This window comes from Colobus angolensis, unplaced genomic scaffold, assembly GCF_000951035.1.
Source record: "Colobus angolensis palliatus isolate OR3802 unplaced genomic scaffold, Cang.pa_1.0 Scaffold544, whole genome shotgun sequence".
Lineage (NCBI taxonomy): Eukaryota > Metazoa > Chordata > Mammalia > Primates > Cercopithecidae > Colobus > Colobus angolensis.
In genome coordinates this window covers 1,754,649-1,778,919 of record NW_012118977.1, presented here as the reverse complement: position 1 = coordinate 1,778,919, position 24,271 = coordinate 1,754,649, and the positions used below count along the sequence as shown (strand labels likewise).

At 37.9% G+C, this 24,271-nt stretch overlaps 1 protein-coding gene across 1 annotated transcript in view; it reads left to right on the top strand.

The window, feature by feature from the left end:
• Positions 1–567: 567 nt before the first annotated feature.
• The window catches only part of RAD18 (RAD18 E3 ubiquitin protein ligase), an 84,995-nt gene continuing 61,291 nt past the window's right edge, over positions 568–24,271 (top strand). The window contains exons 1-4 of the mRNA XM_011961280.1: positions 568–708; positions 4,967–5,048; positions 15,827–15,888; positions 17,125–17,195. Coding sequence (XP_011816670.1) covers positions 658–708; positions 4,967–5,048; positions 15,827–15,888; positions 17,125–17,195 — 266 coding nt within the window. The 5' untranslated portion in view covers positions 568–657. The remainder of the gene's footprint in view (positions 709–4,966; positions 5,049–15,826; positions 15,889–17,124; positions 17,196–24,271) is intronic.

Genomic DNA, 24,271 nt, shown 5'->3' with positions numbered 1-24,271 from the left:
ATCTTACTTTTGTTTCTAACTGTTTGCTTTCTCTCTTTTCTTCTGCCTTGTGAACCAGGCAAGGTGTGGGGAGGAGGGCAGCAGGAGTAATAGTGGTCTCCTTCCTTAATATGAATAAAAGCAAGAGCTCCCATTTAAAGCCCAGATGTCTTATTTGGAATCTGACTCCAAACTCTATCCTCTTTTTCGGGCTCAGCCTTCCTCTTGTGTAAACTGATAATGATAACATCTACCTCCCAGTGTTGTAAAATGGGAGAGATAAAGTAATGGATATAAAAACTTCTGTTCAGAGCAGGGACGGATCGTCATTGCGATCAGGGTGGGCGACCCGAAGCGGGTCATGAGCCTAGACCTTGACAGATCTTGGTCTGAATTTGGTTTGACTCCTGGCTATCTTTTCTTAACATTCAACTGGCTCTAGGTTTTCTAACCACTCACTTTCTTCAAGGTAAGTGTGGCCGAAGCCTGGCGCATGCGCAGTACAAGCACCGTGAGCGGCGCCCCGCCCACATATTACTACAACTTCCGGCAGGCTCCGCGCCCGCCTCAGGCGCGTCGCGGGTTGCTGACGTAATGCAGTAGCGCGGGGAATTTCGAGTAGTATTGGAGCGCCAGAGGCTAGTGGGTGGCGGACCCCTAGCATCTTCGGGAGCGACCATGGACTCCCTGACCGAGCCTCAGTGGCCTCCGGGCCTGGCAGTCATGAAGGTGAGTGCTTCGGAGAGGTTGGGAGCTCCCGGGTGTCTGCGAGGGGAGGTCCCTCCCTTTGAGGAGGATGTCCTCGCCTTAAGGAGAAAGGATGAGGCGCGAGCGTAGCCCTGGGCCAGGGTACCCGGCTCTGCTCTGCCACTAGCCGACCGCGTGGCTCTGGGTCTCAGTTTACTCCTCTGATAAGTGCCAAGGATAAGCCTGGTGAGCTGAGGTTGGCAGTCTTATGGAACCAGATATTCTGCGATCCAATCCCAACAATAACATGGAGAAGAGCAGTTATTCTAAACAGTGACATCGACAGCTGATCTTTACTGAAAGCTTACTTTGTGTCAAGCACTAAACAGTGACACCGGACATGTTTTGGGTGGAAAGTTTATCAGATAACACGTATGTAATCACGTAGCCGAGCAGGTAGTCTCCTTTACAGGCTCTTTCATTTCTTCTGATTATTCTCAATAAACCTAGTGCTAGTTTGTTGTGACATACTGCCCCAACTCCTCTCTAACACACCTTCTCTCTTCTCTAACAATTGCTCATCTCTCTGTCTTTTAGACAGAAATCAGGACCCAGGCCCAGCGCTGATCTTGCATTGCATCTAATGATTTCACTTAAATAACATTTATTTTTGTGGCCACTTTCGGTTTTAGCAAGGCATACCAGTTTCCATTTACAGTAGCGGTGGGCCCTGGATTTGCTCAGGAGCAGATGCACTTTGCTGTGCTGGCTAAAAATCAGTTGCTTGGTGTTTCTTCTTGCTCTGTGATTATTTCCGTTTCTGACAGTGGCTAAGGTAGCCTTCTTCTCTTCCTCAGTTTTGTAGACTTGGGGATTATAGTATCTGTCCCACGGACTCATAAATTTGACTTTAGAATTAAGTGAAGGCTAAACCTTGTTCTTCCTGCTGTTATCAGTGACGTCTAGAGTGCTTGCGGGCTTGAGATACCTGCGTGACGAGAAGCTGACATTGTGAAATGATCCAGGAAAACTGTAGTTTTGAAGTTGTGGTGGGCTTGGCACCAGGATGCAGTGGAGAAGAGCACAGATATGAGTTCCAGTGGTCCTGGGTGAAATCTCCTCTCTGCCTCTTAACTGTGTGACCTTCAGTTAGTAACTTAACCTCTCTGAGCCTGAATTTCTTCAACTATAAATTAGAGACAAAAATAAACAGTTCATAGGATTGATTAAATAAATTAGTTGATGTATGTGGGCACAGATTCTGCTGTGTATTCGCGTGCTTAATGCAGTGCCCGATACAAAGTGGGTGCTCAAATATTTGCTACTTGATTAAAAGTATCTGGAATGTAGTAAGCATTCAATGAATATATTTTATTATTATTAGCACTGTGTTAAGTGCTTCTCTCCCCTTTTAATTTGTTGTTATGAAGCTTGACTTGGATAAGGAAAGTAAAAGAGCTCTGTAACCTGTAAAGCTCCTGCTTTGTAGATTTAAGCATACTTTACATATTCCCACAATTTCAGTGTTCTTTAGAGGCGGGTTCCATGTCTTCTCTGACTTTGGTATCTCACCACAGCACTAAATATATAGAGTTTGGCACCACAGAGTGTTCAGTCAGTGTTCAACCAGAGAGTTGATTGAGCCCATATTTTTTGCTCACATTAGAAGCATGGCATCTTAAGGTTAGAAAACCAGCCCTTTTCAGTATTTTAACCTCTTGTATAACACATCTGCCAATTTCTTACTTAATTTTTGCTTGAACTCTTCCAGGAACAAAGAACTATCAGATCCCAGAAGCAGATCTGACTGAAGTTACTTCTTTTATTGATTAGAAGTCGGACGCAGAATGCATGGTTGCTAACTTAGGATCCACAGAAAGACTTTGGAGTCTCAAGTTATTTATAAAATTTTTGTATGTATATTTTTCTGAGAAGAGAGTCCATAGTTTTCATCCAATTTTCAAAGGAATCTGTAACCCCAAAAACTTAAAAGAATATTTTTGTAATTATTACATTTTTCCACCCATTTTCTACTTCTCTCTTTCACTTTCTCTCACTCTAAAGTAAAGAAATTTTGGGGGATCTGCTGGCCACTCTCGGGCATCATTTTTTGTTTGGTTGGTTGAGGCACATGTGATACGCATGTTACTGTCTTGGAGTGACATGACCAGAAATTTGAACAGAAATAGCTCATCTGGTATAGTGTCAACTTCCACAAATTGTGCTCTACAGATCTTTCAGAATCATTCCTCCACCAGAAGAGGATGGCATAGATAAGAAAGTGTGATATGATAGACTGGTTCTGGCTTCTGGGCCTGCCTCTGCTCTTGATTTTTGTGTCTGTGACAGCTTACCATCCACAATAATGGAAGATTTTGGCAGGTTTTACTTTAACAAAAATTTACTGTTTTTGGCAGATCGTAAATGTAATATGTGTACACAGTAGAAAAAAATTAAAATTTAGGATAAGATAAAGGAGAAAAATAAAACCATCCATGATTCTACCACCCAGAGAACCAGTGTTTAACATTTTACCTTATTTTCCTTTGGTTTTTATGCATTTAAAATTTGGGACCACTGTGGAGTCAACTTCTTGGGTTTAATCCAGCCAACTTAGAACTCTGTGGGCTTTATTTTTAAAATTGGGATACTGATGCTGTGGACTTCATAAGATTGCTCTGAAGATTAAACTGCAGAGTTGTTACGTATTATTGGCATAGATTTATTTTCTGATTTTTATTTTCCTATGGCATTAATTATCCTTTGAAAGCATGTTTTTTAATGACTGCCTAATATTTCATCATATGAACCATTAGTGACATTAGTCTTTTTTTGTTTAAATTTTTAAAATTCAGGTAATAGGTATGGTTCAAAATACACATAAAATAAAAAGTAAAAGTCTCCTTTTTACCATGTTCCTGGCTCTGATCATTATTTATGACTTCTTGTTTATATTCTCATAATTTATTTATATTTACAATGAAAACAGAATGCATTTTTTTTTCCTTTTTTTCTTTTTTGAGATAGAGTCTCATTGTCGCCCATACTGGAGTGCAGTGACAATCACGGCTCACTGCAGCCTTGAACTCCTGGGCTAAAGCAATCCTTACGCCTCAGCCTCCTGAGTAGCTAGGACTATAGGCATGTGCCACTACGCCCAGCGAATTTTTAAGTTTTTTATAGACGTGGATTTTTGCTGTTTTGCCCAGGCTGGTCTCGAACTCCTGGACTCAAGCAATTCTCGTGCCTTGGCCTCCCAAAGTGCTAGGATTACAGGCAAAAGCCACCATGCTAGGCCTATTAGAATACATTCTTATTCACCTCTTCCTTTAAAAAAAATGGTAGCATAGAATATGTACTGTCTGTACCTTATTTCCTTTTTTCACTTATCTTGGCAATCTTTTCATACCAGTATGAAGGAGAGCATCCTCAGTTTCGTTCTGTCATGCAAGCTGGAGTACAGTGGTGTGATGTGGGCTCACTGTAGCCTACACCTCCTGGACTCAAGTGATCCTCCCGCCGAGAGCTTCCTCCTTTTAAAAAATATTTCTGTTGAATGGAATAGTATTTTAAACGTTTAATTTGAAAGATTTTAAGTTGCAAAAGTAGTTCCTTTCCTTTTGGATTGCATTCCAGGTTGGCACACATCTCTCTTTCCAAGTTGTCCACTTTCCCTTCCTCTGCTTTCACTGCCCCAGCTCTTTCCCGGCTTCCTCATTTGGCTCCATCGTGTAGTACCATGCAGAAAGCACTAGACCGCCAGAAGGAAGACAGGAATTTTGGTCTTGACTTGACTAATGCCTACTATTCTGTGCCTGCTCTTGATACCAGTTTCTTCTTTTGACTAGACAGTTTCCAGTGTTTGGCTTTAACATTCTTTGATTTGATTCTTAACCTGTGTGGTGGCAATGGCCACCTTTCACCCAATAGTGACTATAGGCTAAGTATTGGAGTTTGAAGAGGAGGAGGCTTGGAGTAAGAGCTGGAAGTGCATTAGAAGTGGAACAGAAGTACAGTAGCCTTTATGTGAAGGGATGACAATATGGCACAAGAATCGGTGCACCATCATCTTTAGTTGTCTAAAGCGATTTGGGCAACCTGAGACTGAATGTATAAGAGTCATATGAGAGAAGTTTTTATTTATTTGTCAAGATTCCTTGCAGTTTATCTGGAGTTAGATTTTGAATTTGTGTATTTGACAAAGAATTTGAATTTTTTTTAGGGGATAGAGAAAAAGTTGTGACAAGACTTCCAATTTTGATGTCTTTCTGATACGTATATATGCATATTTGCATTACAGACAATAGATGATTTGCTGCGGTGTGGAATTTGCTTCGAGTATTTCAACATTGCAATGATAATACCTCAGTGTTCACATAACTGTAAGTATGTTTTGTTCCTGTGAGTTAGTAAATTGTGATTTTTACGGGAGGTAGTGTTAATTTAACACCAAAGATACGTGCACATATTTATGTTTCACCTTTAGCTTTTCTATCTTGTAGTTTTTCAGAAGGTCTTTTTCACTGCCTTCCTCTTGAATATTGAAGGTTTTTACAAGGCTTCTGTATTTTCTAGCTCGTTCCTCTTTGATATTTTTATGCCTTTTATAGCATTTATGGCAGTAAAATTTTTGGTCACAATAAGTGGTTCTTTATTTGCCGAAGTGCTTTTTGATGTTAAGATTCAGAATTTTTGTTTTTAATAGAGTAACAGATAGGTGGTTCTATCAAGTAGTACTTGATATAGAATTTCAAAGTTTAAAAATTCTGTAGCAATATTTCCCCAGTGGGAGAATTCTATCACTGGCTTTATTACAGACAGTTTTATAACTTAACTGCTATGTGATGCTGGAAAGACTCATGTTGGAATTTGTTTGTACTTCTCTTTATGAGTCTAGTATATAAGCATTTAAAAATATTGTACCTTGAGATATTTAGTGCATAGGGGTTACCCTGTCATTGTTGAGGAGCTAGACACACAGTTTATGGGTTATTTAGGATATTTAGGTTCATGATCTTTCTTGTCCTCTATTTTTGATTTATCTTGGAAAGTTAAAAAAACAGTCAGCTTAGGCCTAAGAAATTGGTTTTAGTTGGTAGTAGCTTTGGTGAAAAAGTTTCTGTAGAGAAGACATAATAAGAGGATAACAGTGATAGAAACACAGGCTTTAGAGACATCCTTGGGCTTGACTCTTGAAAATCTGGTGAGTAATTACTACCTCAGAAAATGTTTGTGAGAATTAAATGTGCAGAACTCACTGTCTGGCACATTATGAGTCCTTAATAATGTTAGTTTTCTTCCAGACAAGATTCACATTAAAAACCAAGTTAAGTTTTGGAGATTGTTTTAAAATATATTTTAGCATCATCGTTATTTGGGTATAATTTACATGCAATAAAATACATCCATTTGAAGTGCGCATTAAAGTATAAAAGTGTTAGTGAATTTTGACAAATGTGTATGCTGTGTAACTACTGCAATTAAGATACTGAACATTTTCATTATCTGATAAATTTCTCCGCATCTCAGTCAGTATGACCTCAGCTAGCCATCTGTAGTCTATTTCTGGACTTTTTTGCTCCATTGATCTTAGAAACTTTTTCACCAAAACTACTGCCCACTAAAACTATTTTTTAGACCTAAGTTTACTGTTTTTTAGTTTTTCAAGATAAATCAACTTGAAAATAGAGGACAAGAAAGAGCATGAACCTAAATAATCTATAAACTGTTTGTCTAGCTCCTGAACAATGATAGGATAACCCCTATTGCAGTAAATACCTCAAGGTACAATATTTTTAAATGCTTATATGCTAGACTCATATATGTCTATCCTTGTGCCAGTACCACACTATCTTGATTACTGTGGCTTTGTAGTAAGTCTTGAAGTCAGGCGTTGTAAGTCCTCCAACTTTTTTTTCTTTGGTTCTTTTAGGATCTTTGCATTTTAAATGCATTTCCATATATAACTTAAAATCAGGTTGTCAGTTTCTACCAAAAGCCTGCTGGGATGTTCACTAGAATTGTATTGAATCTAGAGATCAATTTGGGAGAACTGACATCTTAACAATGTCAAGTCTTCAATGTGTGAATATGATATGCTTCTTTATCTTTATTTCTCTCAACAGTGTTGTTTGATTTTCATTGCACAGACCTTGCACAAAGAAATATAACTTATATTGACCTTTCGTCTTCTGACTGCACTAAATTCACTTAATTCCAGCATATTTTTTGTTAATTCCTTAGAAATTTTTGCATACACAATCATGTCATTTGTGGGTAAAGACAGTTTACTTCTTCCTTTCTGATCTATATACGCCTTTGTATTTCTTTTTGTTACACAGGCTAGTACCTCAAGTACAGTGTTGGAAGTGGTGTGGATGGACATCCTGTCCTTACTCTTAATTTTATGGGGAAAGCATTCAGTCTTTTATCATTAAGTATGATGTTAGCTGTACGTTTTTTTATATTCTTAATATGTTTTCATAAACTTACCAAGTTGAGGCACTTCTCTACTCCTGGTTGGGTGAGAGAATTTTTTTTTTTTAATCATGAATGGGTGTTGAATTTTGTGAAGTATTTTCTGCATCTATGGAGATACTCATATGATTTTCTTCCTTTAGTTTGTAACATAGCTAATAACATTATTTTTGTTCGTTTGTTTTTGTTTTTTTTTGTTTTGTTTGGGAGACAGGGCCTCACTCCCTCACAGTGGCTTTGTTACAGACTGGCTTTGTACTGTATTCCCCACTTATCTGTGGTTTCAGCTACCTGTGGTCAACTGCAGTCTGAAAATACTAAATGGGAAATTCTGAAAATAAGTAATTCATAAGTTTTAAATTGCACGATGTTCTAAGTAAAGCACTGATGAAATCTTGTGCCATCCTGCGCATGAGGGGAATCATCCCTTTGTCAAGTGTATTAATATTACATATGCCATCCACTGTTAATCGCTTAGTGACCAACCCAGTTATCAGATTGATTGTTGCAATATGGTAGTAATTGTAACTGTGTTGCAGAACACAGTAATTGTGTTCAAGTAGCCCTTATTTTACTTAGTAGTAGCCCCAAAGCACACAAGTAGTGATGCTGGCAATTCAATATGACAAAGAGAAATTATAAAATGCTTCCTTTAAGTGAAAAGATGAAAGTTCTTAACAAGGAAAGGAAAGAAAATTGTATGCTCAGGTTGCTAAGATCTACAGTACAATCTACAGTACCCCACAAGATATTTTGAGAGAAAGACCACATTTACATAACTTTTGTTATAGTATATTATTTTAATTCTATGTTATTACTTATTGTTCCTAATCTCTTACTGTGTCTTATTAATAAATTAAACTTTATCATAGGTAAGTATGTATAGGAAAAAACATAGTATAAATAGGATTCAGTACTATCTGTGGTTTTAGGCATCCACTGTGGTTTATGGAATGTCTCTCCTGTGGATAAGGGGGCACTACCATATAGAGAAAGACCTTTACTAGTCAGCTTGACTGCAGATTCTAGGGGCCTCTTAAGCCTTTTCTGTGGATGTGTCTTCCCTGGACTTGTGATTATAAATTCCCAAGTAGAGAGATTTGATCAGTTTTTTCATTAGCTGGTATTTTTCTCTCTCGTGTGTCTGTCCATGGTATTGCAGGTTCTCCAGAGTTGATGTAAGCCATTGACCTTTTTTGTTTTCAGCTGCCCTCAAGCATCTAAAGTATGCTGATCCAAAGCACCCCAAGTTCAGTGAGACAGAAACTGTCCCCTTAGGCAGTCCTTTAAAAAGGTCAAATGTTGGTCACACACTCTACTATTCTCTCTCTGCCTCCCCTCCCAAGATAAGCCGCAGAGCGGTATCAGCCTCTATCTGCTGTACTATGGGTCCTCTGGATCAGTAGCAAGCTACCCAGCTCTTTTTTGTTCTTAGCAGACTGCATTCACCTAGAACATGCTGGGTTCATGCTTAGTGAGGCGAGACAGAAGCCAGGCCTATGGGCATCTCTTGGAAAAGCTAGAACATTGGACCATGTTTCCCTTCTTTCTCTCCCCAGGCAGAAAGTTGGGGGTTTCTCTTCCTTGCTGAGCTGGGGGAGGCACAGTGACCAGTGAGTGTGGTACTAGTCCAGACCTTTGCTTTTGTTCTCAGTGGCCCTCAACCAGGTTCCCTTTTCTGTCAGTGTGTAGATTCAGGCAGTTCAGAAACCAGTTTCTCAAGTAGCCCCCACAATGTAAGTGCTTGTCTTCTGTTTGCCTCCCTAGGGATATATGTTCTTTGCTCGCTTCTTCATGACTTATAGCTGTCACTTATGCCATTCTTTAAGAGGAAGTCAGTGGAGGGACATTTCAGTAATGATAATTTTTTTATTTTATGAGCACTTTTTTTTCACTTGTGAAGTCTCAATATTCAGTAGGCCTTTTCTGCTAAACACCAGTTGTCACAAGTCCCATCATGTCTAAAATTTGCTCTGGGTCTGTAGTGTTTTAAAGACACAAAGCCCCCAGGGCTTTAGTAGAAGCCAGGTCTGTCATGTTCTGATATCGTCTTGGATTGACTAGAATTGGTGATCCAGAATCCTAGGTATTTATTGCTGCTTCTTAGATTTTTCATGATTTACCATTTTTAAATCATCTTATTTTGTTTTGTTCTGTTTAGGTTTTTGGATATGAGTAATAAACACTACATTTGTAGTTCTGCAGGTACAAAGGTGTGAGTGGGTTGCCTTGGCAGAATGCAGGTCAATTAAATTGATCTAAATTTGTGCTATTAAAGAATATTTTGGGGGCAAGAGGGAGCAGACTTACTCCAACCCATGAAACACCATTAAGTGAGAAATAGTCTTGCTAATAGACTGATATGCTCAAGTGCCAATTTTCTTTGCACTTGTATAATTTTTCTCACTTGATAATGGAAGATGATCAAAATATTTGCTCCTAGATGAAATAATTGGCTTGTGGACACTGATAAATTACCACTATTTAAAGCTTGGCCAGCAATCTTTTTTTTTTTTCCTTTTGTGGATTTTGACTCAAAAAATTAATCAAAGATTGTGTAGGAGTAAAAAGCAATTTTTTTTTTTTTTTTTTTTGAGACGGAGTCTTGCTCTGTCGCCCGGGCTGGAGTGCAGTGGCTGGATCTCAGCTCACTGCAAGCTCCGCCTCCCGGGTTTACGCCATTCTCCTGCCTCAGCCTCCGGAGTAGCTGGGACTACAGGCGCCCGCCACCTCGCCCGGCTAGTTTTTTGTATTTTTAGTAGAGACGGGGTTTCACCGTGTTAGCCAGGATGGTCTCGATCTCCTGACCTCGTGATTCGCCCGTCTCGGCCTCCCAAAGTGCTGGGATTACAGGCTTGAGCCACCGCGCCCGGCTGTAAAAAGCAATTCTATTTCATTTTTTAAAAAACACTGAAATATGAAATGTTCCACTTGTGAAACCTTTGCTAATTCAAGAGACAACATAAGATTCTGTTAGGCATATAATAAACATGTTTGTCTTCTTTTATATTCTCATGAAGCAGCACTGTGAAACAAGACAGAGGAGAAGAGAAATAGTTACACATACAAAAGGGACATACAATTATGCAGAGCTGCACTTCTGGAAATTCTGAAATGCTAGTCTTTAGTTGGAGGGATGTTACTCTCTTATCAACTAACTGTCCCTTAACATTAAAACTGGAGGCAGATGCCAACCTTCTCAGCTTTCTTGGACCTCCTGTTCTTTCACACTGGGAACTGGAGTTTTTGCTTTTAACTGGACACTTTAGATGTTTCTTTCTAAAAAGTTACTTTTTTCATAAAGTCCTTAAGATTTCATACGACAAGGATTAGTTTAAGTTTTAGAAATTTCCTTTTTATTGTTGAGATGCTAGGCTCTTTTGATGTTTGAAAGCCAACAGATTGCTGTATCTTACTTGGGATTAGAGATGGCCCCTCTCCCAAGGCTTGGCTGTGTCTGTGAAACTACTGTTTAATTCATTGTTGTTATTATACCGTCTCCCACTCTACCCACACATCTTTTTTGGACTCTCTTGGATGGAAAGACAAACTTCATAGGTAATTTAAATGAAGCCCTCTGGGAATACATGAATTCAGAACTCTTTAGCTGTTCTCCCTTGAATGGAAGGTTGTCATAGTTGCCCACTAGATAATAAGTTATGCTGGTCTGCAGCTTACCAGTACATATTTGGTAGTAGTCTAGTAGACTAAAATTAAGCCTAGGGCTTGATCTACTTAGGACTCCATATCTGGTTCTCTGCATTTCAAAAGAAAAGAAAAGGAAAGGAAAGATATACAAGATTATGCAGAAGAGAAAGCAGCAGCCTTATTATAAAAACTAATTTAAAAGGCACATGTGACCTTATTAATTAAATATTATTTACTTGATATAAGTATACATAATATATAATGTATACTTATATAGGTACAATAGTAACATGTATATATTATATATACACAATATGTTGTATAAGTATATATTATATAGCTACACATAGTACATATTTATATAAGTATACATTATTTATAGTGTATATGTACAGTATATATTTATTATAAACAAATATTTATAGATATAGTCAGTCCCTGACTTAACGGTGATTTGAGTTAGGATTTTTCAACTTTATGATGGTGTGAAAGTGATACACATTCAGTGGAAACCATACTTTGAATTTTGAATTTTAATCTTTTCCCAGGTTAGAGATAGGTATATTAAATACATTTTGGCTTATAATATTTTCAATTTGTGATGGGTTTATTGGGATGTAATCCCATGTTAAGTCAAGGAGCATCTGTAATTTTAAGTAAACATATTAAGAGTATGGACTGTATATTAAAAATACATATTAAAAGTATATTTTAAAAAAGTATATTAAAAAATATATTAAGAGTATGGACTGTGGTGCTTGCCTTTGCCACATATTAGTTCTGTTATCTTTGGCAAGTTGGCTGAGCCCTGTGCTTCATTTTTCTTCTTGTCAAATGTGACTAATATTGGTACCAACCTCAGGGTTGCTGTAAGGATCAAGCTAGTTAATACATGTAAAGTGCTTAGAACAGAGCACATACTAAGTGCAGTGTTTGTTTGAACCACATGAAATTGCAGTATTTGTCTATTTTTTACTTAACCAGAAATGTCAGTTTCATATAATTCAACTTAATAGTAACAACTTACTAATTTTTAAAAAATTGTTGTTGTTGAATCAATATCACATATTAAGGATGTGATTTACTGACCAAAATCCATTGAATCACTGTGACTGGGGGTAGTGTCTGGGAAACTAAGGTAAAACCAACATGAATCTCCCTAGGTGACTGAGCTGAGCAGCCAGGTTTTAGGATTTCTTGACTTACAGTATGAGGAGACTCTTAGTATAAGAGAATAGCATTGGTAATTAAGAGAATGAGTCTGGACAGGAATTTTTGCCTCAGGATGATTCATACCTTGAGTCTCATCCATATCTGATTTAGGTGATATTTAGATGAGACTTTAGATTTTAAACTTTAGAGTTGGTACTGGAATAAGTTGAGACTTTGGGGGCTGTTGAGATGGGATGGATGTATTTTGCATTTGAGAAGAACATGAATTTGGGAGGTTAAAGGTGGAATGCTATGGAGTGAATTTTATCCCCCCTAAAGTCCTATGGCAAAGCCCCATCCCCATTGTGTCGGTGTTTGAAGATGAGGCCTTGGGGAGATAATTAGGTTTAAATTAGGTCATGAAAGTGGAGCTCTAGTGATGGGATTAGTGTCCGTATGAGAAGAGATACCAGAGCTTATGGTCTCTCCCCACCCCCTCGTGGGAGGACGCAGTGAGAAGGTGGTTGTCTGTAGACCAGAAAGACAGCTTTCAGCATAAACTGACCATATTGGCACCTTGATCTTGGACTTTTAGCCTCCAGAACCATGAGAAAACAATTTCTGTTGTTTAAGCTACCCAGTCTGTGGTATTTTGTTACGGCAGCTCGAGCTAAGAAATTCTTTCCTCTAGTCTTTTGTACCATTGCTGTCATTCATTTCACTTATGCATAAGCATTCATAAGCATGCATTTTTATATATGTATACATAATAAGCATCCATAATTGAATACTTTGTTATTATTTTTGTACAAACTGTTACCTGTTAAATTAACAAGAAAAAGTTTTTGTTACAGTTTCACATATTCCTTCTCCAGTACTCTTCCATTCTTTATGTAGATAGGAGTTTCTGACCTAATTTCCTCCTCTCTGAAGAATTTCTTTTAGCATTTCTTGCAAGGGAAGTCTACTGAAAACAGATTGCTTCAATTTGTATTTGTCTGAGAAAGTCCTTATTTCTCTTTGACTTTTGAGGGATAATTTCTCAGGGTATAGTTTTAGGTTGGTGATGTTTTTCTCTCAACACTAAATCTTTCACTGCACTCTCTGTGTGGTTTGTGAGAAGTCAAGTGTCATTCTTTGCTCCTCTGTAGGTAAGGCCCCCACTACAGCTTCTTTCAAGATTTTTTCTTTATCTTTGATTCTATGTAGTTTCAATTTGATTGGCTGAGGTGTCTATTTGTTTTGTTTTTGCATTTATCCTGCTTAGTGTTCTCCGATCTTCCAGGATGAGTAGTTTAGTGTTTAACGTTAATTTGAAGAAATTATTAGCCATTGCTATTTCTTCTGTTCCTTTCATTCTTCTCTTTCTGGTATTCCCATTATGTGTATGTTACATCTTTCGTAGTTGTTCTACAGTTCTTGGATATTCTATTCCATTTTTCCTATTTTTTCTTTTCTCTTTGCTTTTCAGTTTTGGAGGTTTCCATTGACATGTCCTAAAGCGCAGCGATTCTTTCCTCAGCTGTGTTCAATCTATTAATGAACCTATCAAAGGCATTCTGTTATAGTGGTTCTTTTGATCACTAGCATTCCTTTTTGATTCTTCCTTAGAATTTCCACCTCTGTGCTTATGTTACCCATCTGTTCTTGATATTGTCTACTTTTTCCATTAGAGCCCTTAGCATATAATTTTTAAAAATAGCTGGTCCGATAATTTAAACATTTCTAGTATATCTGACTTTGGTTCTGATGCTTGCTCAGTTTCTTCAAACTGTGTATTTTTCCTTGTGATTTTTTTCTTAATAACTGGAAATGATGTACTGGGTAAAAGGAACTGCAGTAAATAGGCCTTTAGGTATGGGCAGAGGGGACACATTCTGTAGTCCTATGATTAGGTCTTTTAGCGAACTTTGCCCTGGACTGTGAATGTCACTAGTGCTCCTCAGTTTTCCCCTCCTTAGATGGGACAGGATAGAGGGCTGTCTATCTGCAGTCTAGAGGGCTGCAGTTGTATATTTCCTTTTTCCAGAGTCAGCTAGGCTCTGATAAAACTCCAGTAGATTAGGCTCTGGTAAAATAGTTTCTCCTGAGGGAGGGCTTTGTTAAGAACAGACTACTCTGGGCCAGTGCAGTGGCTCACACCTGTAATCCCAGCCCTTTGGGAGACTGAGGTGGGCGATCACCTGAGGTCAGGAATTTGAGACCAGCCTGGCCAATATGGCAAAACCCCATCTCTACTAAAAATACAAAAATTAGCTGGGTATGGTGGCGTGCACCTGTAATCCCAGCTACTCGGGAGGCTGAGGCAGGAGAATCACTTGAACCCAGGAGGCGGAGGTTGCACTGAGCCGAGATTGTGCCACTGTACTCCTGCCTGGGTGACAGAATTAGACTCTATCTCGAAGGGAAAAAAAACAAAAACAAAAAAACAGACTACTCTGACTTATTTAGAAATGGTTACTTTTACCCTCCTACTCCTGGAAGGACTAGGGGTTTTTTCTCCAATATTCACTGTGAGAACTTAGAAGAACTCCTGGAACTAAAACTCACAGAAGTATGAGGACATCCTCCCCACCCCTGCAATGACAGGGTTCCCTGGAGTTTTTAACGCTCAGACTTGCCCACACTGAGCCGCCAGCAATTTGTCAATTACAGCTCAGGTTCTCCCACTCCAGCACTGATTCCAGCACAGGTTTCTTCTCTGGTTCCCATGGAGGTTTCTGTTTGTGGGTTTCTGTTCCAGTAAGTTGTGATTCTCTGTATTACCTCTGTCTCTCCCCAGTTCGGGGGGCAGCAGTTTGCCCTGTGACCCTGCTTTTCTGCTGGATCTAAGAAAAGTTGTTGATTTTTCAGTTTGTTCAGCTTTTTACTTGTTGTTAGGACAGAGTGGTGACTTCCAAGCCCCTTACATGCCGACTCGGTCCCCTATATTCATCTTTGCTTCCTAAAAGAACTCAACCTGTTGTCTGTTTTATCCTTTTCATAATGTGTTTCTTTGTTTTTCCTCCTGGGGTGCTCTTACTTAGGTTGGCAAGACTTGCTTATTTCCTGGATATCCATACCATTGAAATTATATTGTCTCCTCCTCAACTAAACAGAATCCTGAATTTATACAGTATACTGAAATTATACTGTCTCCTCCTCAACTAAACAGAATCCAGCTGAATTTGGGCTATTAGTAAATTAGCTTAGGTAATTAGTAAGGTACCATTCTGTTAGTTACATCTGCTTTTTCTTTGACCGGGAGAATATTTGACACTGCCTTGAGTATTGTGAATTTAGTTTATGCCCATTTTCTGCTTAAATTGTTAGGCTATATTATGCTGAATTATGCTGTAATTGCTTCACTATTTTATTAGCTCCTTGAGGTCAAGAACTTTCCTTTATATATATTGTTCTTAGTGTCTGCCACAAAAGTACTTGTTAAATGTGGGACAGAGGATATTATTTACAGAATTAAGATACAGAAGTCCCTAATTTGATAACCTGGGTATATATTTTTTCTTAATATGTTTATATATATCATTTCAAAATTTATATTTTCAAATGATAAGCAGTAGAGATATCTGGCAAGTTTATACAGTGCCCAGCTCAAGTCTTGCACGTATGTTTCCTGTGTTTTGCAGATGGAGGACACAGAGTGATGTATGTTGCTTGTGTAGTTGTGGTATCCTAAGGACTTACAATATTTATGTTTTCCTTTCCTTAAAATGCTATTTAATCACATGTGTAAGTGTGCGTAGAGTAGAGGTACTAGAAATTTAAGCTTATGATGATACACCTTAGATGATGGAAATAGTCTAGGGCTTAAGATTTTGTTAGAAGTCACATTCCTGTGTTAGTATAACCTCGTTAACATTATGTTGCACTTTGTGTTTTGCAGACTGCTCTCTCTGTATAAGAAAATTTCTGTCCTATAAAACTCAGTGTCCAACTTGTTGTGTGGTGAGTTTTTGTTTCCTTTTTTGAAAACTTACTGACTGCTGCAAATATTTTTGCTTTGTGTATGTATAAAAGCCTGTATATATGTAGGGTGATGTGTAGTTACTGAATTAAGCTATATGAAAGACACTTTCGGAAAGGACCTCTAAAGTACATGTAAGAAGAGCTGGGCTTTGTTCAGTTTTTTGTTAAGATTTCTGAAAACCTAAATGTATTTTAGGAAGTAAAAACTAATTTTAAGTTCAGGATGTAGCACTCTTTAATTCTTATGACCCATGTTTTTATGGCTTCTAATTTTTAATAATTTCTCACTTTGGTAGAAACTCTGATGGTAGGATTATTCATTTGCAAAGAACTGGTCTAAGTATTTGTGCAGAAAAATATGCATGGCCGTTGGACTTAATCCAGCCTACCTGTTCCCTTAGGTCTTTCCCCTACCAGAGCTTCAGGCAAAACACTAGGAAGTTTGTTGTTATTGTTTCTGAAACTTTTCAGGTAGTGGGAACAGGTGGAAAAGCAGACTAAAAGGGTAATTAAACATAAGTGGGAATAAAGAAAGAAGAGACAGGTGAGGTCTGACAGAGCCGACGCTAGGACTAGGTGAGGAGTTTGGTTAGTTTTGCCTCTCTGGTGGGTACGTGGTGTCAGGGTGTCACTGAACCTTGCAAAACTATTTCTCAATGTAAGAAATTTTGTGATTTGGCTCTCAAGTCTAAGATCTTTACAATATGTTACACTGCTTTTGTTAAGATGGTCTCATCACCGAAATAAACTGTGTACCATTCATACCAAATAAGTACTGGGTTTATCACTTTTCTTTTGCATTCCTGAAAACCATTCTTATTTTAAAATTCTCCTTGAACACTTAATGCCTCTCCCAATGTCAGTACTTAAAAGAACACTTCTCTTCTGTTTTTCCAGAGAAATTTTTGAGAAAGCTGAGTGCTGGCATTTTGAAGAAAGATTCTTGCTTATATTAGGTTTGACTGTAGTCAGTACAGAATATATATGATTATAAGAGAAGCTTTGGAGAGCTTTTATCAGACTTCCAGTCAGCAGATACTGATTCACTGTTTTAAAATTTCATATTAGCATGAGATAAATGAACTTTATTTTAAGGCCGCCTTAGAAGACTTAGTGGGATGGAGAACCTCAGGAGGATGGGTCAGACATTTTCAAAAACAAGATTATGACAAGTTGATTATTGTTTTTGACCTTTTTCCGTCTTGTTTTTTCTAGACTGTCACAGAGCCGGATCTGAAAAATAACCGCATATTAGATGAACTGGTAAAAAGCTTGAATTTTGCACGGTATGATTTAATTTTGTGACTAACCTCTAACTACTTTTGCCTTTTATATGTGTTCTCTCTTAACTTTGTGCACCTTTGGATTAGGGAATGCAGGGTTGCATATTTTATAGTCAAAGAAAGGAAGTAACAATAGTCATTATTCACACATGGAAAATTTACTAGAGTAAGATTTTCTTCCTTTACTTAACAGAAATTCTCCTGTAGTGTAGAATAATTAAGAGTTAAAATGCAGATTTGAGGGCTTCCTTACTTTTGGGTGCTCTAAAGATACTCCTTTTCCTGCCCAAGCCCTAGAATCAGCCGTTTCTCCAAGGAGCTCCTCCTATTGGAGAATAGCATTTAGAGACCAGGATCTGGTGCTGGGTATGCTTGTTGCTACTGGGGTGTCATTGCTTCTAGGCCCTCTCAATGGGCAGAGCTAAGTAATATATGTATATTATGTATATGTATGTACTAACTCATGTATATACACATATCTGTAATTGATTCTGTCTGCTGTATATTAATCTATTCTAAATCTGATTTATTCAGCATGTATTAAATGGTATGGCATTTGAAATATGTAATTGCTTGTACTTTATAAAGCTCAGATTTGCAACTTTATTTCCTAACTGTCAAATGCATGAATGTGTGAAAGTGAGTTTGGTCACCGAAAGGGATATTAAAAGCCATGTTTCAATATCTTGGATTACTTTTAGTTTTAATCATGCAAGTCAAGCAAGAATTTTTATGAAGGACATACTGTGTTTAGATAGTGGTCAGGTGCCCCTGTAGTTAAGTGTAATCATGTGTTGCTTAACAGGGATATGTTCTGAGAAATGTGTCATTAGGCAATTTGGTTGTTGTGTGAACATCATAGAGCGTACTTACACAAACCAACATGGTGTAGCCTACTACACTCCTAGTCTATGTGGCAGGGCCTATTGCTCCTAGGTAACAAAACCCGTACAGCATGTTACTATAGCTAATACGGTAGGCAGTTGCAACTCAGTGGTACCTGTTAGTATATCTAAACATAGAAAAAGTACAGTGAAACTATGGTATAAAAGATAAAAAATGCTGTACACCTTTATAGGACATTTACTGTGAATGGAGCTTTCAGGATTGGAAGTTACTCTGGATGAGTCAGTGAGTGAGTAACAAGTGAATGTGAAGGCTTAGGCCATTACTGTACACTACTGTAGACTTTATAAACATTGTACACTTAGACTACACTAAATTTATAAAAAAGTTTCTTTAATAATTAACCTTACTGTAACTTTTACATTTTATAAACGTATACTTTTTTTAACTTTTTGACTCTTTTGTAATAACACGTAGCTTAAAACACAAACACATCATACAGCTGTATAAGCATCTTTCTTTATATCCTTATTCTGTGAACTTTTTTCTAGTTTTAAAAATTGTTATTATTTCTTCCTTTTTAACCTTTTTCTTAAAAATGAAGATGGAGGCCGGGCTCAGTGGCTCATGCCTGTAATACCAGCACTTTGGGAGGCTGAGGTGGGCCAATCACGAGGTCAGGAGTTTGAGACCATCCTGGCCAACATGGTGAAACCCTGTCTCTACTATAAATACAAAAATTAACCGGGTGTGGTGGCACATGCCTGTAATTCCAGCTACTTGGGAGGCTGAGGCAGGAGAATCGCTTGAACCAGGGAGTCGGAGGTTGCAGTCAGCCGAGATCATGCTACTGCACTCCAGCCTGGTGACAGAGCAAGACTCTGTCTCAAAAAAAAAAAAAAAAAAAAAGATGGAAACACACACATTAGCCTAGGCCCACACAGAGTTAGGATTATCAAGATGTCACTTAGCAATGGGAATTTTTCAGCTCCATTATCATCTAATGAAACCATCACCATGTATTTGGTCTCTTGTTGAACAAAGCATCATTATACGGCTTGTGACTGGATGGGACTTCTAGGCTTGTTGGAACATTCTTGGAGGTACCTTATGTTGCTTTAAAAGATATAAACAGATTTCTTTAAATAGAATTGCACATTTCTTTATTGGTTTGCATTCTAAAAATGATCAAATTTAGTACAGTTGTCTCTCAGTCAATGGGATTGGTTCCAGGACCCTCGAGAATACCAAAATCTGTGGATGCTGAAGTCCCTGACATAAAATGGCATAGTATTTGCATATAGACATTCTCTCTTATACTTCAAATCACCTCTAGATTACTTATAGCCCTAATACAATGCTATATAAATCGTTGTCATACTGTGTTTTTAAAATTTATATATTTTTTATTGTTGTATTGTTACTTTTATTATTTTTTGGACATTTTTGCTCTGTGATTAGTTGAATCCACAGATGCGGAGCTGGCAGATGTGAAGGGCCGACTGTACTCTGAGCTAACTTCATGTATGTCTAGAGATTGGCTGGTTATTTCCTTAAGGAAAAAAAGATGGTGTAGTTTAAAAAAGATGGCATACTTTCCTAGATTAAGAAACTTTAAAATTCTCTGATTTTCCCAATTAAAGCTACTTTTTTTCTTAGCATTTTTCACCAGTAAGTTTTTGAAATCTGTGAGAGGAAGGGACCATGCCTTTAAAAGGGAATTGATTGCCTGTTTTTCTCAAGGCTTATTTTTTTCCTCAGCTAGTACTGAAAGCATAACAACTTCCCTGCTAGGATAAAGGAAGCCTTGCATATAACAGCATCTGTTTGTTGAAAGACCTTGTTGAAGGTCTTTGGATTCACAGACCTTTTGGTGTAACTTAAAGGGAGGTCATGGAATGGTTGAGCTCTCCTCTGTCCCCTCTCCTTCCCGAAAGGAATACGTAATTTAATTGTTCATTATAGTGGGTGTGGTAGGGTGGGAAGCATTATTTGTAGAGTTGGGATGGTTTATATCGTTTGTTCCTCTCTCTCTTTGCCTTCTTGGAATTGCTGCTCTTCCTAGCATCATCCTTGTGGTGAACATTTGTCATGGGTAAAGTGTTGTGGTTCTTCATTTGCAAACTTAGGAGGAATGAAATTCAAGCTAGTCAATTTCATTACTTGTTTGAACTGTGGTTTAATATTTATAAGGGAGGAAGCTTAATCCTATGACCAAAATATAAGATATTTATATTGTCTGTCAATTTCATTTCTTGGCATTCTCATTTGTCATTGTCATTTTATGTGCCATTATGATTTTTAAATATTTAATATTCTAAATTTAATAATATAAAAAGGATATTGGAAATAATTTTAGAGGTTTTCAGATACAAGGCTGCATATAGCTCTTATATTTTCATCTGATCTTTTACTTTTATTTTCAAAGAACACATGATTTTTTCCTTGACTTAGTTTTATTTAAAATAATGTTCTTGGCCGGGTGCGGTGGCTCAAGCCTGTAATCCCAGCACTTTGGGAGGCCGAGACGGGCGGATCACGAGGTCAGGAGATCGAGACCATCCTGGCTAACATGGTGAAACCCCGTCTCTACTAAAAATACAAAAACTAGCTGGGCGAGGTGGCGGGCGCCTGTAGTCCCAGCTACTCGGGAGGCTGAGGCAGGAGAATGGCGTAAACCCAGGAGGCGGAGCTTGCAGTGAGCTGAGATCTGGTCACTGCACTCCATTCCGGGTGACAGAGCCAGACTCCGCCTCAAAAAAAAAAAAAAAAAAAAGCCGGGCGCCGTGGCTCAAGCCTGTAATCCCAGCACTTTGGGAGGCCGAGACGGGCGGATCACGAGGTCAGGAGATCGAGACCATCCTGGCCTACACGGTGAACCCCGTCTCTATTAAAAAAATACAAAAAACTAGCCGGGCGAGATGGCGGGCACCTTTAGTCCCAGCTACTCGGGAGGCTGAGGCAGGAGAATGGCGTAAACCCGGGAGGCGGAACTTGCAGTGAGCCGAGATCGCGCCACTGCACTTTAGCCTGGGCGACAGAGCGAGACTCCGTCTCAAAAAAGAAAAAAAAAATGTTCTTAACCTGTTGTTGAACATTTATTAGAATATTTTTGTGTAAGTGTAGCATCATTCTTAAGTGAATGTTGTTTCTCTGTTTTTGTAGTCAGTGTCCATCTCTATTATTATTTTTACAAATTGAGAGGAGAGAGCATCATTTACTGCTTTTGTTTAACCACCATTAAGGGATAAGTTTTTCTGCAAATACTCCAAGTTTAAGAATTTAAACATTTTAGATGACAATTGAAGTAAAATTCCCTCAGCAACTCACAAAGAGGAAGTAGAATATAATTTCACCTTTTTTATTGTACAGTTTAAAGCATACTGATGTTGAATCCAGGCAGAACTGGGCATTGGTCTAGGCCCTATTAGTTCTAATGTGATTGTGATCAAGATGTTTAACCTCTTTGACTCCTGTTTCCTCATCTAAAAAGATGAGAATAATGCTGTCGATGCCTTGAGGATTAGAAATGAAGAGCTATAGTAAAAGATATCCAGCATAATACCTAGAACAAAGGAACCTAAAAATATTCCTATTATTATTATTATTATTATTATATATTGCCTGTATTTTCAATAGTGTTGATACCCTAAGGTGCTGTAAAAAGAATTTGTGTTTGGGTGGGCCTCTGCTTGTTTAGCCAAATGGTTCTAGACTGCTGTTTACATGTTTCTGATCAGAACTAGCATTGCGGGGACTTTAGTTACAGAAGTCTATGGAATTGATTGCATAGGTTTAATGGCTACTCATGTCTACCCAAAGGCCTATTTTGACTCTTGATTCTTAGCCCCATTCTGAAGAGGTAAGGTTATTGTATAGTTCACAGATGGACAAGACCGACCTTCCTTCCTTCCTTCCTTCTTTCCTTCCTCCCTTCCTCCCTTCCTCCCTCCCTTCCTCCTTTCCTTTCTCCCTCCCTCCTTTCCTTTCTCCCTCCCATCTCCTTTTTCCTTCCCCACTCTATTCCTCGTTCCCCCTCTATTCCTCCCTCCCCTTCCTTCCCTTCCTCCCTTTCCTCCCTTCTTCTTGCTCTGTTGCCCAGACTGCAGTGCAGTGGTATGATCATGGTTCACTGTAACCTCAAACTCTTGGGCTCAAGGTATTCTCCTGCCTCTGCCTCCCAATTAGCTAGGACTATGGGCATGTACCACCGTGTCCACGCTGAAGAAATATAAACAAAGCTTCCTTAAATCTGTGGTAGAATTTACCAGTGAAGCCATCTGGGCTTGGAGTTTTCTTTGTGGAAAAGTTTTAAATTATAGCTTCAGTTTATTTAATAGATAATAAGGGCTCTTCAGGTTTTCTGTTTCTTTGTCAGTTTTGATGAATAGTGCCTTTCAAAGAATTTGTCCATTTTATCTAAAATTTAAAATTTATTGTTTTAAAGTGTTCGTAATATCCTCTAATTATCTTTTTTATAGGATTTGTAACGAGGTCTTCTTTTAAGTCTTTGTTTTGGTAATTTGTATTTTCTCATTTATTTCATGTTCGGTCTTAGTAGGGATTAATAATTTTGTTATTTTTTTCGAAGAACCAACATTTGGCTTTGCTTGTTTTCTCCTGATATCTCTTCTATTTCACTAGTATCTGTTATTAGTTCCTCCCTTCTTTGGGTTTAGTTTGCTGTTCATTTCCTAACCTTTTAAGTTGGAAGCTTAGAGTAGTGGCTTTTACTTTTTCTATTTTCAATAATTTTCCCTCCAGGGACAGTTTTGGTAACCTTTCATGCTATCATTCAGTTTGGAATATTTTCTAGTTTTCATTGTGATTTGACATGTGGGGTTATTTAGAAGTGTGGTGCTTTATTTCCTAACATTTGGAGATTTTCTAGTTATCTTTCTGTTGTTGAGTTTCATGTAAATTCTGTAGTGGTGGAATCTATGGGTTGATTTTTTTTTCTATCAGATTTGAAAATTCTCAGCCATTGTTTTTTCTAGTATTGCTGATTTTCCGTTCTTTCTTTCTATTCCTTCTGGGCTTCTATTTATGCCCAATATCTCATACTTTTTTGTGTCTGTCTTTTTCATTAATTTTTCTCTCTGTGCTTAGTTTGGATATTTTCTATTGACCTGCCTTCAAGTTTGTATTGTGTGTTGTTATGCTCATCCAGTTTAGATAAGGTATTTTGCAATTGTAGAAGGTTCATTTTATTCTTTTCTTAATGGATTTTATTTGTCATAATACACTATCTTTTTATCCTTTTTCTTTTTCTTTCTATTTAATGTGTTTATCATAGTTTGAAGTCCTTACCTAGAAATGCTATTCTTTGGATTACCTTTGGGTCTGCTTCTGTTGAATATTTTATCTCTTGATTAGTGGCTACTTTTTCTTGCTTCTTTGCATGTTCAGTAATTTTAAAATGTGTGCTGAACATTGTGGTTGAAATGTTGTAGAAGCTGTGAATTGTCTTCTTTTGAAAGATGACACATTTTGTTCTAACAGGCAGTTAAATCACTAGCTCTTCATCTTTGTTCTTTCAAGGCTTGGTATAATGTTTTCTTAGGTTAGGTCTGTTTGAGTTTTGTTTGTATTTCTTCAGTGTGGTCCATTTTTCTAAGGTGTGGCCTTTGTGGGATCTCACTTGAATGTCCATGATCTTCACCAAGATTTCTCAGCTTTGGCTGAGAACAACTAACTTTCCAGCACTGACCTTTGGGATTTTAATTTACCAGTATCAGCTTCCTAGTGGGTCTCCTGTGTTTTTGTCTAATCATGTGCAGCCCTGGAGATGAGCAGGAATGGATGTGAATTTCTAAGCAGACTTCTGGCGTTCCCTTTCAGTAGCTGTCCCATGTGAAAGCACTCTGACCCCTCAGTCCTGGCCAGCTTTGCCCAGAACTCTGATCTCTTATTTTCTCTACCAAGTAAGATCAATGTTTCCTGTTTAGACTTCACATTAATACCCAATTCCTAGAAAATGTTTCCAGGGTAAAGTCTTGGAAGAAATGTTGGATTACTTCATGTTTTCTTTTTCAGGCATTGCAGCCTTGTGTTGATTTCAGTCCAGTGCCTACAAAGAGTTGTTTTTTTTTTTGTGGTTATGCTTTTTATTTTTTATTTTTTTATTTTTTGTTTGTTTTTTATTTATTTATTTATTTATTTTTATTATACTTTAAGTTCTAGGGTACATGTGCATAACGTGCAGGTTTGTTACATATGTATACTTGTGCCAT